Source organism: Lottia gigantea (assembly GCF_000327385.1).
Source record: "Lottia gigantea unplaced genomic scaffold LOTGIsca_55, whole genome shotgun sequence".
Classification (NCBI taxonomy): Eukaryota; Metazoa; Mollusca; class Gastropoda; family Lottiidae; genus Lottia; species Lottia gigantea.
In genome coordinates, this window is record NW_008709889.1 from 155,247 (window position 1) to 168,992 (window position 13,746).

A 13,746-nucleotide genomic window follows, 5' to 3' on the forward strand; every position below is an offset into this window, starting at 1 on the left:
CGTAAACACTCTAGAAGGCACAATTCTTGAAGGATTTTAACGGAATATTTCCTGGTGTCTATGTTTTCTATTTTCTAACAAATATTCAATTTCAAACAAAGCTATCAGTGGGCGTATATTACCTTGCCTGGCAAGCTATCTTTAAAAGTGTTTAGAAAACCTCTTTACAATCCTTTCAAGAGAAAAAAACATTCCATTGTTTCGGTTTTCAGAAAAAGCATTTCTATTTATATTTCAGATACCAGACCATTTATATTTGCTGGAGCTAGTCCTGGTTGTTTACGAGCTTTATCAATGAAATTTAAGACAACTCATGTACCTCCTGGTGATACTCTAGTCCATAGAGGAGATGTTCTTACAGCCCTGTTTTTTGTAGCTAGAGGTTCTATAGAAATATTACGTGATGATATAGTTGTAGCTATTTTAGGTAAGAAATAATTTTTGGTGTTTTATTCACCTAATGACACTCTGTGATTAATATTCTCCACGCACATATTGTAATCATTTCTTTGTCATAGTATTTTGATCATTTAATCAGAATTACATTTATATATTGTTATATAATGTGTGAATTTGCCTGGATCGTGGAAGATCAGTACATTTGAGCTAAAAATCATCCACTGAATCTATGTTTATAATTATGAATAAGATATTCTTTGGAAAAAACATACAGTAAAAAACATACAGTAAGCTTCCATAATCACCTAACCATGAAGTTCCTGAAATTATACACGATTCTTACAGGTAAAGATGATGTATTTGGAGAGAATCTATGTAAACATGAGACAGTGGGTAAATCAAGCTGTAATGTACGTGCCTTGACATACTGTGATTTACATAAAATACACCGAGATGATCTATTAGAAATATTAGATATGTATCCAGAATTTGCAGAACATTTTGTGAAAAATTTAGAAATAACATTTGATTTGAGAGATGTAAGTTTTTTCAGAATTTTGTTTATAATTTATTTCCTCATAAAACATGATTTGCATGTCATCAACACTTTTGCAAAGTTGATTCTATTTCTTGACAAGCGGTCCTTATGAAGATTAAATATCTTAAACAGGAATCAAATTTACTTAATTCCTGAAGTTTGTGTTTATCAGGACAGCTTATGAAGAAATAGACTCTCCAATAAAGGTTTCTGTATGGAAAAAGAAACATTGATAATCATTATTACAAGATGTTTTTGGAAAAATAACTGAGATCCTTGACAATTTGTATCACTGTTACAAGAAAGACTAACTAATTGGAAGCACCTAACAAGGCTTGAAATAACTCCAGAAATTGAAACAGACACGGGCACAATTCAATTTGTGTCGAACATTTGAAATTTTATACCGGACATAATAAAATACGATATTTTCAATTGAAAATTGCATTTAAAACCCATCAATTTAGGACTGAAATTTACTGTTTTCTCACCTGCAAGTGCAATAGGCCTACAGGTTAACAACTAGCTTAGAATAATTTATGTAATTCAAATAGGCCGTAGGGATTATTATATAAACGATAAAGACATAATTGAAGTAAATCGTTTCTTGTTGAAAAGTTCTAGGAACAAAAAAAGAGCCATCAGAAGTAATAACTTATCTGATTGGACAAGAAAAGATATCTATTTATATCAGCCAATGAATTTCCTACTTTCATTATTTTTCTACTTTCGGTTTTAAGAATACTCGCGTTTATCCGGTGGTGTTTATTTAACATGGTGCCTGACAATTTCCTCCGGCTCAGTGTATATCTTTGTATCAAATGTAATATTTGAAATAAAAGTATCAAAGCGTGATTAGACGCTAATTATAAAATATGATTATAAAATATAGTACCATATGAAAGATCATCTCATGTTTATATAAAGTAATTATAAAATTAAAATTACTAAAAGATTTGGCAAACGACTTGACTTGATCTAATTGTGTCAACATCGTTTATTTGTGTTTTGACTTTATCATCCAGACCTTGCATGTCTTTTCTTGGGTGCTAGTAATCTGGATGATCTAGACTATGTTATTGTCTTTTCGAACTTATTTGCTTTCCGAGGCGAGACATGTCAATCCGTTACGCGAAAAAGAACATTTTTCAAGAATACACAACTTTTTTTGACGTCTATTGACAATATTAACAATCAGAATCACGGTAATTCACGATCTTTTCAACACGAAAAATATTTTTTCATAGATTTGGTACTGGACAAAAATGTCCGGCTCAAAGGAGATTGTACTGGACATTTGCTGAAATTGTACCGGCCAATGTCCGTGACCGGACGCTTATTTCAAGTCTTGGCACCTAATTTGATGACAATTTACCAGTGTAATATTAATTGACTACTACAATGCTAAATGAGAGGCCTATTTAAATTTACTATAATCAACTACATTTCTGTGAAACTGTAATATGTATGTTGTTTCTAATGTAAACAGGAAGTATTGGTAGTCAGAGTACCAGATGATGAGTATGATTCCCGTCACAGTATACGATATCGAAGATCTATACGCAGGTCATCACCACAGAGAAATTCCACGGACTCTGCAGGTTGGTTTTCTTTTTATATTTTGGTATTGGTGATTTCCAATTTAAAATAGTATAATAGTATTGCATATTTCATCTAATTTTAATGACATGGAGAACTTTTCAGTAGGTTTCACTTAATTACATTTATGTTTCTCAGGCAATTGTTCTGAGTGGTAGGGTCTAGATGCATAGAGTGAAGTAACCAAATGCCTTCTCATGTTATTAGTGATGCACATGAATGGATTATCCACCAAGATAAATGTTTTGGAATAAATATCATACTTCAATTCAGCATGAACCACTAGATCACAAAATAATTTATGTGCATTCTGAGCAAATTTATTCTGTCTTCAAATTAGTTTATTATCATTTCTGAAAACATACATCAGAATGATATGAACAATATAGCCCTATAATAAGTCTTATTGAAATTTCTGGGTATTTGGGCTAGTTATTGATAGATGATAATTATTTATTAAGGATTTGGTTTACATGAAGATTTTGCTACTAAAGTGTTATCAGGTACCTATATTTGTTAAAACTAGGATTAGTAATAAAATATGCCATAATGGTTATTATTGTTATTATTGTGCTTGACTTCACGTTATTTTTAACAACTTATTGTTGGCAAAGATTAACAATTCTATGGAATTGAATTTTGATTGTCAGAATTGTTTTGCCTGTGCCAATTTTTTTTAAAATACTAAAAATTTGTGATTGGTGTATTTTAATTGGAAGATTTTTAATTTTGTGATCAGTATCAAATTTTGATATTTGGAAGTCTTTTGTCTAGAACCATTTTATATTTATGGTTTCTTCATGATGTGTAGATTATTTGAATAAATTTACTGAATTCACATTAGATATCATTGTATTTCTCGTTACTTTTTCAGTTTAGTTTCAAAAGTTTTATATTTTGTTTTTAGCTTGTAATGATAGCATGTCTTTGATTTGAATTAATCTCGTTAATATTTGTTATACTTATACAGAGAGGTTGCCACATATATAATTATATTACTTCTAATTTTCACGAGTAAGCTACTTTAGTAATTAATAATATGCTGATGGTCTATTTACTACAAATTTCTAAAGAAAAGTGACTGAATTCCTTATGATCATTGTATTTTGTATCAATTAATTCAATTGAAAAATTATTTCTTATCAGAACAATTTAGCATTTGCATTCTTTTTCTTTGTTTTGTTTTACATTTTTGTACTATCCACCTTTCTATTCTGTGTTCAGTTATTGATTGCTATATTTTCATACAAAAATAAGTAAGATTTTTAACCGACTTCCGAGTTTTTTTTGGTAAGAGTTTTTGATAAATCATGAAAATTTTGACAATTTGATAAGCACTAATTTAGATGAGAAGTGAAACAGTTATTGTCATGCAATCTGATAATTGTCTTTCAGATGATGTCCAAAATAAGTTCCGCCCACATCGTGTCAATCATGCAGGAAGGTTTGGTAAAGAAGAAGGCCCTACAATATCTATGTCTTTTGATTCAAGTGATGAGGATGTTCGAGAGAGCGGAGCAGGAATCCTAGAATTCACACCAGCAAAAGCAGGAATGGATGTTACTCCTGCTAATTTTGATTTCAAAGACAGACAGCGCTCTTCAACTGGGCTTTCAACTATAGCAGGTATACAACTATCTATCCTTGTTTCAAACACACTTTTCTTTAAAAATTTGTATCTTTACATCTGTTTTTTGCTTTGAATACAATGTTTTCAACAAAATGTTGATAATGCTTGGTGGTACAAAAGGTATAAAATATGTTTGTATCTTGCATGTGCCATAAACCACTGTTTCAATATCCAAATTCAGAATGAACTTATTACAGACAGAACTACCATCATGTACTGTATAATTGCGAATATAAAGCATATAATGTGCACCTCTTTAATTAGTTGTCATTCTTATTTAAAATAACCAAATTCAAATTTCTTCTTATTCTAATAGCTGGTGCCATATCAGGAGTGAATTCTCTAATGAATGCTGTCACAGGGCGTTATGATAGCAATAAAAAGAGTCAAGAGACTGCACCCTTACTAGAGGAACAGAGTGCAAGTCCTGAACCACATCATAAAGTAACATCAAGTTCAAGTGTGCCAAAATCTTTATCAAGTATGACATTACCGGTTTCCAGTCCTTCTAGTCATTCCCAATTTGATGAGAATACTCATTTGGTTCCTCCGCTACCTATCATAGTATCTGATTCTTTACATACATCTGGTGGGGCACCTCGTGATCCTCTTGAGGTAGAGAGAAAGCTTGAAGAATTAGCTAGGTAAGAATTTGCATTATGTTTGTTATCTGTATCCAAAAATGTTAAATATGTCAATGTGTTCAATGAAAATGATATATCATGTACTTAATGATAATAACGTGTGATGTTTCTGGAAAAATTTCCATATTTCTGTCAATAATATTATTCAGTCATGTAAAGCTACCCAATTATTATTGACCAATGTAAGGTAGACAGGGAAATGAACAGATAATTGAAATCATATCTCATTAAGATTCAATCCTAAAATACTAGATCAGCTGAGAATATATATAGATATATAATTAAGAAGCTAATATTATTGATACTTTCAGGCAGTTGACTCGTTTAGAGAATAAAATGAGTTCAGATATAGCAGTGATACTTCGAATATTACAACTACAGTCTGATGGTGGAACAGTGAGAGAGGAGAGTACGCCATCACCCTCAGACCCTGATGGATTTCTTCCTCCCCCACCAGATACCTACCCTCCACCAGACTTTGAAAATGGGACATATGATTTCCCTCCTCCCCCCTTACAGCTGTCACCCTTACAAACACCAGATCAGGTAGAGTTTCAGTCTCAACATTTACATGTCCCAGGTCATACAGTATGAGAATGTTGCCTTCCTTTTATTGTGAGCCTATTTTTAGATTCAAAGGTCATAAAAAGTATGTTTTTTGTAGGATGAGTTTGATTTCAAGAAAATACTGGTTATAGATGAGAGATGGATTTACTTCCTTTTTACTAATTTGAGAATTTAGTTTCCACAATAAAATTTTACTCTGCATACTAAACCAGAGGTGTTGCATTGTTGTCATTTTATATTTTCCAGCCTGGTATCCCTCCTAACCCAACTGATGAAAGAGGACATTGGCAACAGCAACAAGCTTCAGACATATCACCAACCTCCCCGTCTCCCCCACCACCCCCAGTTCGTCATTCCGCTTCACATACACTCTCTCCATATCAAATGAGCCAATTAGACACTGGTTCAGTCTCATCTCAATCTCAGTCATCCAATCAATACTCATCCCATCCATCCAGCCAATCAGATCACATGGTAACTATAGATAGCCAATCAGGTGAGACAAGTGAAACAGACAAAACTGATGGCAAATTATCAGCCGAGCAGCAAAGACAATTAGGCTTACCTGAAGGTGTAGACATGAAAAATACAATGGTGTAGATGTTCTAGTCTTAATTAAGTCTCAAATGTTGCAGTTTTTCAATACTGCTTCATTGTATGGGTTCTTATTCTGAACAAATTTTTCTTTCAATTAAACATGTGCAATATCTGTGCGAACACTTTAGTTTATATGTGATCGTGCCAAGAAAACGCTGTATGTTACTTCAGTTTTATTTTGGCATTTATTTACCTTTTGTGTACTTCTTCCAAAGAGAATCTTTTTACATAAAAGAAATTTAATAATATTTGAATAGAATTATTTAAGAGAAGAATATGAAATATTACAATGTCTATGATGCAGCAAACCATGGGTTAAAAAGGTTGCAATTTTTGTAACAAAAGAATATTCAGCTATTTTTATCACAATGGTGAATAACATATCTTAGGTAATGTTGTGTTCCCTATTTTCAGGTCTTGTTGATAATAATCAGTAAAGAAATGTGATATAGTTGGAAGGAATTATATAAAAAAGCAATATTTTTTAAAAGTGAATTCTTCTATTTTAACACAAATAATCTTTACTATTGGAGCACAAAATTATATCCATTATATAAAGATTTTATAAATTTCTAGTTACTTTTATAGCATTATTGATAATATGTAGATAGCTAAAAATCATTTTTATAATAAAAGAACATTTGACATTTATAGATCCTGATGAATATACAATCACAGCTAAAATTTGGATTTCATTCCTCTTTTTATATGAACATTCCTCAAAATATTTTATTTTTCAGATGTTTGTTGCAAAATTGAAATGAATTTTAATTGATTACTGTAATGAACACAAGATTTGATTGTTTTGTGTTGATTTATCAATTTGAAATCAAACAAAAATTACTGTAGTTGAAGTCAATTCAGCTTTCACATACAGTTCCTTACATTTATTATTAGTGATGGTAATTAATGAATAATTTCTCAGTCTAAATCAGGGATTCAGATAATCATATATATACCAGTTCAAATAGACAATAACTGAATATATACTCTTTAGCTAGCAGAAATGACCATTCTGTTTCATTTCTGTCTACTTTAACTTATATTCAATAGTATACCTCCTGAAATTGCAATTGTTGATCAGCTAATTTAGTTTTTATGTAATATAGCTCTTAGCTACAAAGTAGACAACCGAGAGGTTCAAAGGGGATATGAATTGATATGAATTCATATCAGTGACTTAGCTTTAATTGAATCATTTGTCCTCAGTTAGTTTACTGTTAGGTTTGACTTGATTAAGTCAAAGTTTGGAATCTTTATGAGAAATTTCCCATAATAGATTTGCTCCCACAATACCCAAAAACTAGAGCCTATCCAGCATTTAGATTTTAGTCATGCCTCTGACATTTGGAATTTATTACCAAAGGTTTTGTTTATTTATCATTTATACCCATATCCTTAGTCTTTCAACTTTCATTTATTCATAAATATTATTGAAATATTGTCAAAATCAGCTATAAAATAGAATACAATTCCTATAGAACGCAGTTGTGAGAGTCTTGGGCTGAATTAGTGTGACTGTAAGGACAGTTCTTTTATCAGATTGAATGTGATGCTTCTTGTAGGAAGAGGAAAGACTTGAATGTGAAAATCTTAAGATTTTGACAATATTTTGTGCTCAGTTTCATCATTGTAAATATCATTTCATGTTTTAATTTGCTTTTTTAGTATTTATTATTGGTGTTATTTTAGAGTGTTATAAAGGGGCATAATTATGTAATTCCACATTGGACAGAACTCTCTTTCTTTGGGCTTTTTGCCAAATAGTTAGCCTACATTACCTCACTTTTATACTCTTTATTTATCAAAATTAGCATTAGAGTTGAAAGCTTGTCACAGAAAGATTAATAAAGGGTTTTTTTTAAAGGGAAATGACAGTATGAAACTGGTAATTTGCAATATAGAAAAGTTCCAGTGTCAGTTGTTTACATTTAAAACCTCAGTTTTTAGCATAGAAATGAAACTTAAAGAATGTAAATGTTGAATCTTTGTTTCTTTGCATCCAGGCCCGTAGCCACGGAAAAATTCTGACAACTGACCAATTCAATTACTGCAACTGACCACCATACACAATTACACCTCTGGATATATTACTTGCACCTTGCCGAAAAATCAAGTCTGGCTACGAGTCTGTTTGCATCTATTTCTTTATATCATTGTCCATATCTTGAGTGTTTTCTTCTGATTATTTTTTCATTGTTTCTGTTAATATTTTCTATAATAAATTGTAAAGCAGTAGAGCTTCCTATGCAATTAGACATGAAACTGTATAATTTTAGATTTTGACAGATAGTGTTTTAGTCTCTATATAACGGCCAAATTCACTTGTTTTCTCAGCATATATGATTTAGATTAAGCTAAATTTTCATCTGTATATCATTCATAATGTTTTGATTTTCTCTGTGTTTTTAGTTTTTTTTTATATTTTATTTTTTTGTGTTTGAACAAATTTCATCATTGGAACTGTTGACTGTAAACATGATACAGAAGAGGAACATTTGCATTAATAACTCATTTGGAATGAAAAAAGAATTGAATTGATTTAAATCGTTAAGCAACTCCTGTGGTTGTTGAGCTCAGAAATAGGATCTGAACCTTCACAAAGAAAAGAGAAGCAAAAATTGCTAGATAAAGTACTAAATGTAAGATTTCGACCTTCTGAATGACAATAATTATTGAGGAAAAAAGGCTTATACAGTTGCAACAATATTCTTTTCAAAAACAATTTATATGACTGCTTGAAATTATGATTATCAAGCAGTAGTTTCTTAAAGTGATAAAACTGTTGTACATATACTATTAATATTACTCTGGGTTAGCTAAGATGTATAAATTGTTAGTTCTGTTAATTATGTTAACATTGTGAATACTACATTTCTCTCACTTGTTATAAAAATCAACTCACAAAAATATTCTTGTTATATTACCACTCCACCGTAGATTGATTTGTATTATATTTTTAACTTATTGAATTTTACATATTATGTATAAATTTAGAAGCTACAGTTCTATTTCTTTAATTTTTATTCTCCTGCCATAGGTTGAATCTCTCTTGTGGTGAAATAACAAAATGTTGAACAAACTTTCACCATTTCATTTCACCATCAGAATTTCGTTAAACAATTTAATGATTTTATTACAGTAATGAAAATAAATAATAAAATTTTCAATGTTATAATAGTGCTCAATACAATTGCAGTTTGTAGAGCGATATAAAAATATTAATGATTTTTTCAAATATTTAAGGACTGAGGATTTAACCTCCCATCAACAGATAAAAATATTTGGTATGTCTGCAGTGGTTTTTAGCAAATCTTATTATAAATTGTTCAATGAAATAATGATAAAAATCCATTGATTCCATTTAGTTATATATTTTAGTCAATATTAGGAATAAAAATGCAAGAAATTGAACAAATAATATTAAGATATAAAGAAAGAGTTATTGTGTTCCATAATGTATAAATTATATTATAAATACAGTGAGGTATATCATTGTGTTTAGCAGGAAAGTTTTTTTTAAATAAATCAATTGTTGAAATTAGATGGAGGTTTTTTTATTTGCTGACTTGTGAAAGTGGCTGTGTAGTTATGGTAGTCTTAATTTGGCTTACAAATATATTTATAATAGAAGATGATAGTTACTGACGCCATGCAACACCAATGTCATTGGATATTACTTTATGACCCAATAAAACTGGATCTTGATATCATTATGACCCAATAAACTCCAAAAACTGTGTCTTGATATCATTATGACACAATAAACCCTGAAAATTGTGTCTTGATATAAATGACCCAATAACCCTGAAAATTGTGTCTTGATATCATTATGACCTAATAAACCCTGAAAACTGTCTTGATATCATAATGACCCAATAACCCTGAAAACTGTGTCTTGATAATAATGACCCAATAACCCTGAAAACTGTCTTGATATCATGATTACCCAATAACCCTGAAAACTGTCTTGATATCATTATGACCCAATAAACCCTGAAAACTGTGTCTTGATATCATTATGACCTAATAAAACCCTGAAAATTGTGTGTTAATTAAAGGCTATCTTGATGTCATGACCCAATAAACCCTGAAAACTGTCTAGATATCATTATGACCCAATAAATCCTGAAAACTGGATCGTGACATCATTATGATCCTGAAAACTGTATCTAGATATCATTATGACCCAATAAATCCTAAAAACTGTATCTTGATATCGGTATGACCTAATAAAAACCTGAAAATTGTGTGGGAATTAAAGGCTATCTTGATGTCATGACCCAATAAACCCTGAAAACTGTCTAGATATCATTATGACCCAATAAATCCTAAAAACTGTATCTTGATATCGTTATGACCCAATAAACCCTGGAAATTGTGTCTTGATATCATAATGACCCAATAACCCTGAAAATTGTGTCGATATCATTATGACCCAATAAATCCTAAAAACTGCATCTTGATATCGTTATGACCCAATAAACCCTGAAAATTGTCTCTTGATATCATTATGACCCAATAAACCCTGAAAATTGTCTTGATATCATTATGACCCAATAAACCCTGAAAATTGTGTGGGAATTAAAGGCTAGTTTATAATGTAACAAGATTTACAGGACCATCTTCGCCAGCTCGCCATGGCACTAACATACAGCTACAATACTTTCTATCCAGTTCTATTGATGAAAATTCAGCAAAAATAATATTAATATAATACATTTACAAATAAGACAAGTTTATTTTTATAAAAACCACATTTTTACAAACACTCATTAAAATAACATTATCAAGTTATAAATAACCCACTATAGGTGCAATATGCACTTAGTGTTTTAAAATTAATCAGCAAATACATCAATAGCGCTTAGTACCAATGGGATTAGAGATTTGCTGCTTCCTTAAGCTACATAGTTTTTGTCTACAGCATCAACTATGGTGTAGTTTAAAATTGATACACTTGACAAAGGAGATATAATGAAAAATCCATTATAATCTTGATAATTTGATAGCAAATCTAGTTTAGAATAACATGACTTGAGTCATTCAGTAGACCAACCCAGCTATCATGTTTGATAATATAAGAGATGTATTATATCAAGGCTTGTAGAATAGGGGACATCTCTTGTCATCATCAATGTATTATATAGAAAAAAAACAACACTAGCGCAAATCACGAAATCAGTCCTCTGTCAAAATTCGCATATTAAAAGTTGCTGAAATTGTCAACAATTCTTTAAAATACATATTAGAGTTCATAACAATCAGATTTCTCATCCATACAAACCAAATTAGACTGAATTCAAATAGATCTTTCACACTTAATCACTGTCACTGCTATCTTCACTGAGTTGGAGATCTTTGGCTAAAAGATAACAGAGAATATATTTGAGTAGCTTTCAAATAATTTGAACTAAGTCTCTTTATCTACTTTTAAATGACAAGCTGACAGTTTTAAACAAAATCAACTTCAAAATTTTAATACACACATATCCCACAATATGTTAATGCTGTCCTTAGAGTGTAGTCCAGAAACCAGTCATAGGATTTTCATTCTAAAAACTACTTCAGATACCGGAAGCAGAAACTGATCTTTGTTAGCCTACATAGCTATACCATACCCCTTTACAAAACATAGGCTTGCGGCAAGTCTCGCAAGCGAATACGCCAACCAGCAGCTTGATAAAGAGCTAAATGTGAACTGTTAAACAAAATTTATTTCGTAGCCTTTAGAGTGAGCATGAGCCAAAAAAGTGAAAAAACACGATATCAGAGTTTAAAGCGATATCTCTCAAGAAAATCATCGCATCCTCACCAAATTCAATAGTGCACATCTTCATAATGATATTGACACACATACAAAAGATCAAAAGAATCCATAGAGAATTGTAGTCTGTAGAGTGAGCACAAGGCAAAAAAGTGAAAAAAAAAACGAACACGATATCAGGGTTTTAAGCAATGTCTCTCAAGAAAATCATCGGATCATCACCAAATTCAATAGTGCACATCTTCATAATAATATTGACGCACATACAAAAGATCAAAAGAATCAATAGAGAATTGTAGTCTGTAGAGTGAGCACGAGCCATACTTACGTGTGGGCGTATAAAAATCAGTACTTACAAAGTAATTCACTTTTAAACGCTGGAGGTGAAATTGGTGGAGGAACAACAGATTGACTTTTGATAGTAGCCTGGACTTCACCTAAACAAATAAAACAAAAATGATAGCTTGCCAGGCAAGGTAATATACGCCCACTGGCAGCTTTGATTTTGAATAAAGATATTTAGCAGTACAGTAACAATCACCAGTATGAAATATTTAACATTCAGTCATACACTTCTTTTGAACTCTTTAGGGTGATACTGAATAATATTGAGTATGAGTTATTGCCCTAGTTCTTGAAAATGTGTTCAATTTTTAGCTCGTGAAAACTCTAGAAGACAAATATTCAATCTTCAGTGCGGTACTGAATAATAAAACCAAGTTTTGTCAAAATCTGGCAAGAATCATGCCTTCTAGAGATAACTCATACTAAATATTTTTCAATTTTTCTGATTTTCGATAGGGTTTATCCTTGGGTGATTACAAACACTCACACCAAGTTTCATCAAAATCCGTCATGAATTGCACCTTCTAGAGTGTTTACGAGCGTTTCAAGAACAAGGGCAATAACTCATAGTAAATATTTTTCGATTCGTCTGATTTTCATTAGGGTTCATCCTTGGGTGATTACAAACAACCATACCAAGTTTCGTCAAAATCAGTCAGGAATTGTGCCTTGTAGAGTGTTTACAAGCAATTGTGGACCGACGGACATGGGTGACGGCAATATACTCCCCCCATTTCAAGTGGGCATATAAAAATGACAAGTTGGAGAAAAACTCATAAATTATGTTAGGAAATGTAAAATTCAAAGGAAAAAATATCCTGATACAACTTCATAACATAGGCTTGCGGCAACTCTCGCAAGCGAATACGCCCACCAGCAGCTTGATAAAGAGCTAAATGTGAACTGTAAAACAAACTCTATATCGTAGCCTGTAGAGTGAGCATGAGCCAAAAAAGTTTAAAAAAGCGATATCAGAGTTTTATGCGATATCTCTGAAGAAAATCATTGGATCCTCACCAAATTCAATATTGCACATCTTCATAATGATATTGACACACATACAAAAGATCAAAAGAATCAATATAGAATTGTAGTCTGTAGAGTGAGCACAAGGCAAAAAAGTGAAAAAAAAAAACAAACGCGATATCAGAGTTTTAATCGATATCTCTCAAGAAAATCATCGGATCATCACCAAATTCAATAGTGCACATCTTCATAATGATATTGACAAATACAAAAGATCAAAAGAATCAATAGAGAACTGTAGTCTGTAGAGAGAGCACAAGCCAAAACAGCGAGAAAAAAACGAATTCGATATCAGAGTTTTATGCGATATCTCTAAAGTAAATCATCGGATCATCACCAAGTTCAATAGTGCACATCTTCATAATGATATTGACACATATACAAAAGATCAAAAGAATCAATAGAGAATTGTAGTCTGTAGAGTGAGCACGAGGTAAATGTGAACGGGCGGACCGACAGACCGGCAGACCGACAGGGGCAACCACAATATACGCCCATACTTACGTGTATGTAAAAATAACAAAAATGCAACCACAAGACAAAATGTTGATATCTAATTGACTGGAACTCATATTATGATGCCAATACATGTTTCAGATAAACAATACTCATCAGGGAATGCTATATCTGAAAC

General features: G+C 31.5%; 1 protein-coding gene across 1 annotated transcript; it reads left to right on the top strand.

Annotated features, from left to right (window-relative positions):
- Positions 1-252: 252 nt before the first annotated feature.
- LOTGIDRAFT_78051 (hypothetical protein) lies at positions 253-944 on the top strand (the record flags this gene model as incomplete). The annotated part of the gene is made up of 2 exons (XM_009063014.1): positions 253-427; positions 745-944. Coding segments are annotated over 2 exons (375 nt in total), but the record flags the coding sequence as incomplete, so codon positions are not given.
- Between the last annotated feature and the right edge of the window lie 12,802 nt (positions 945-13,746).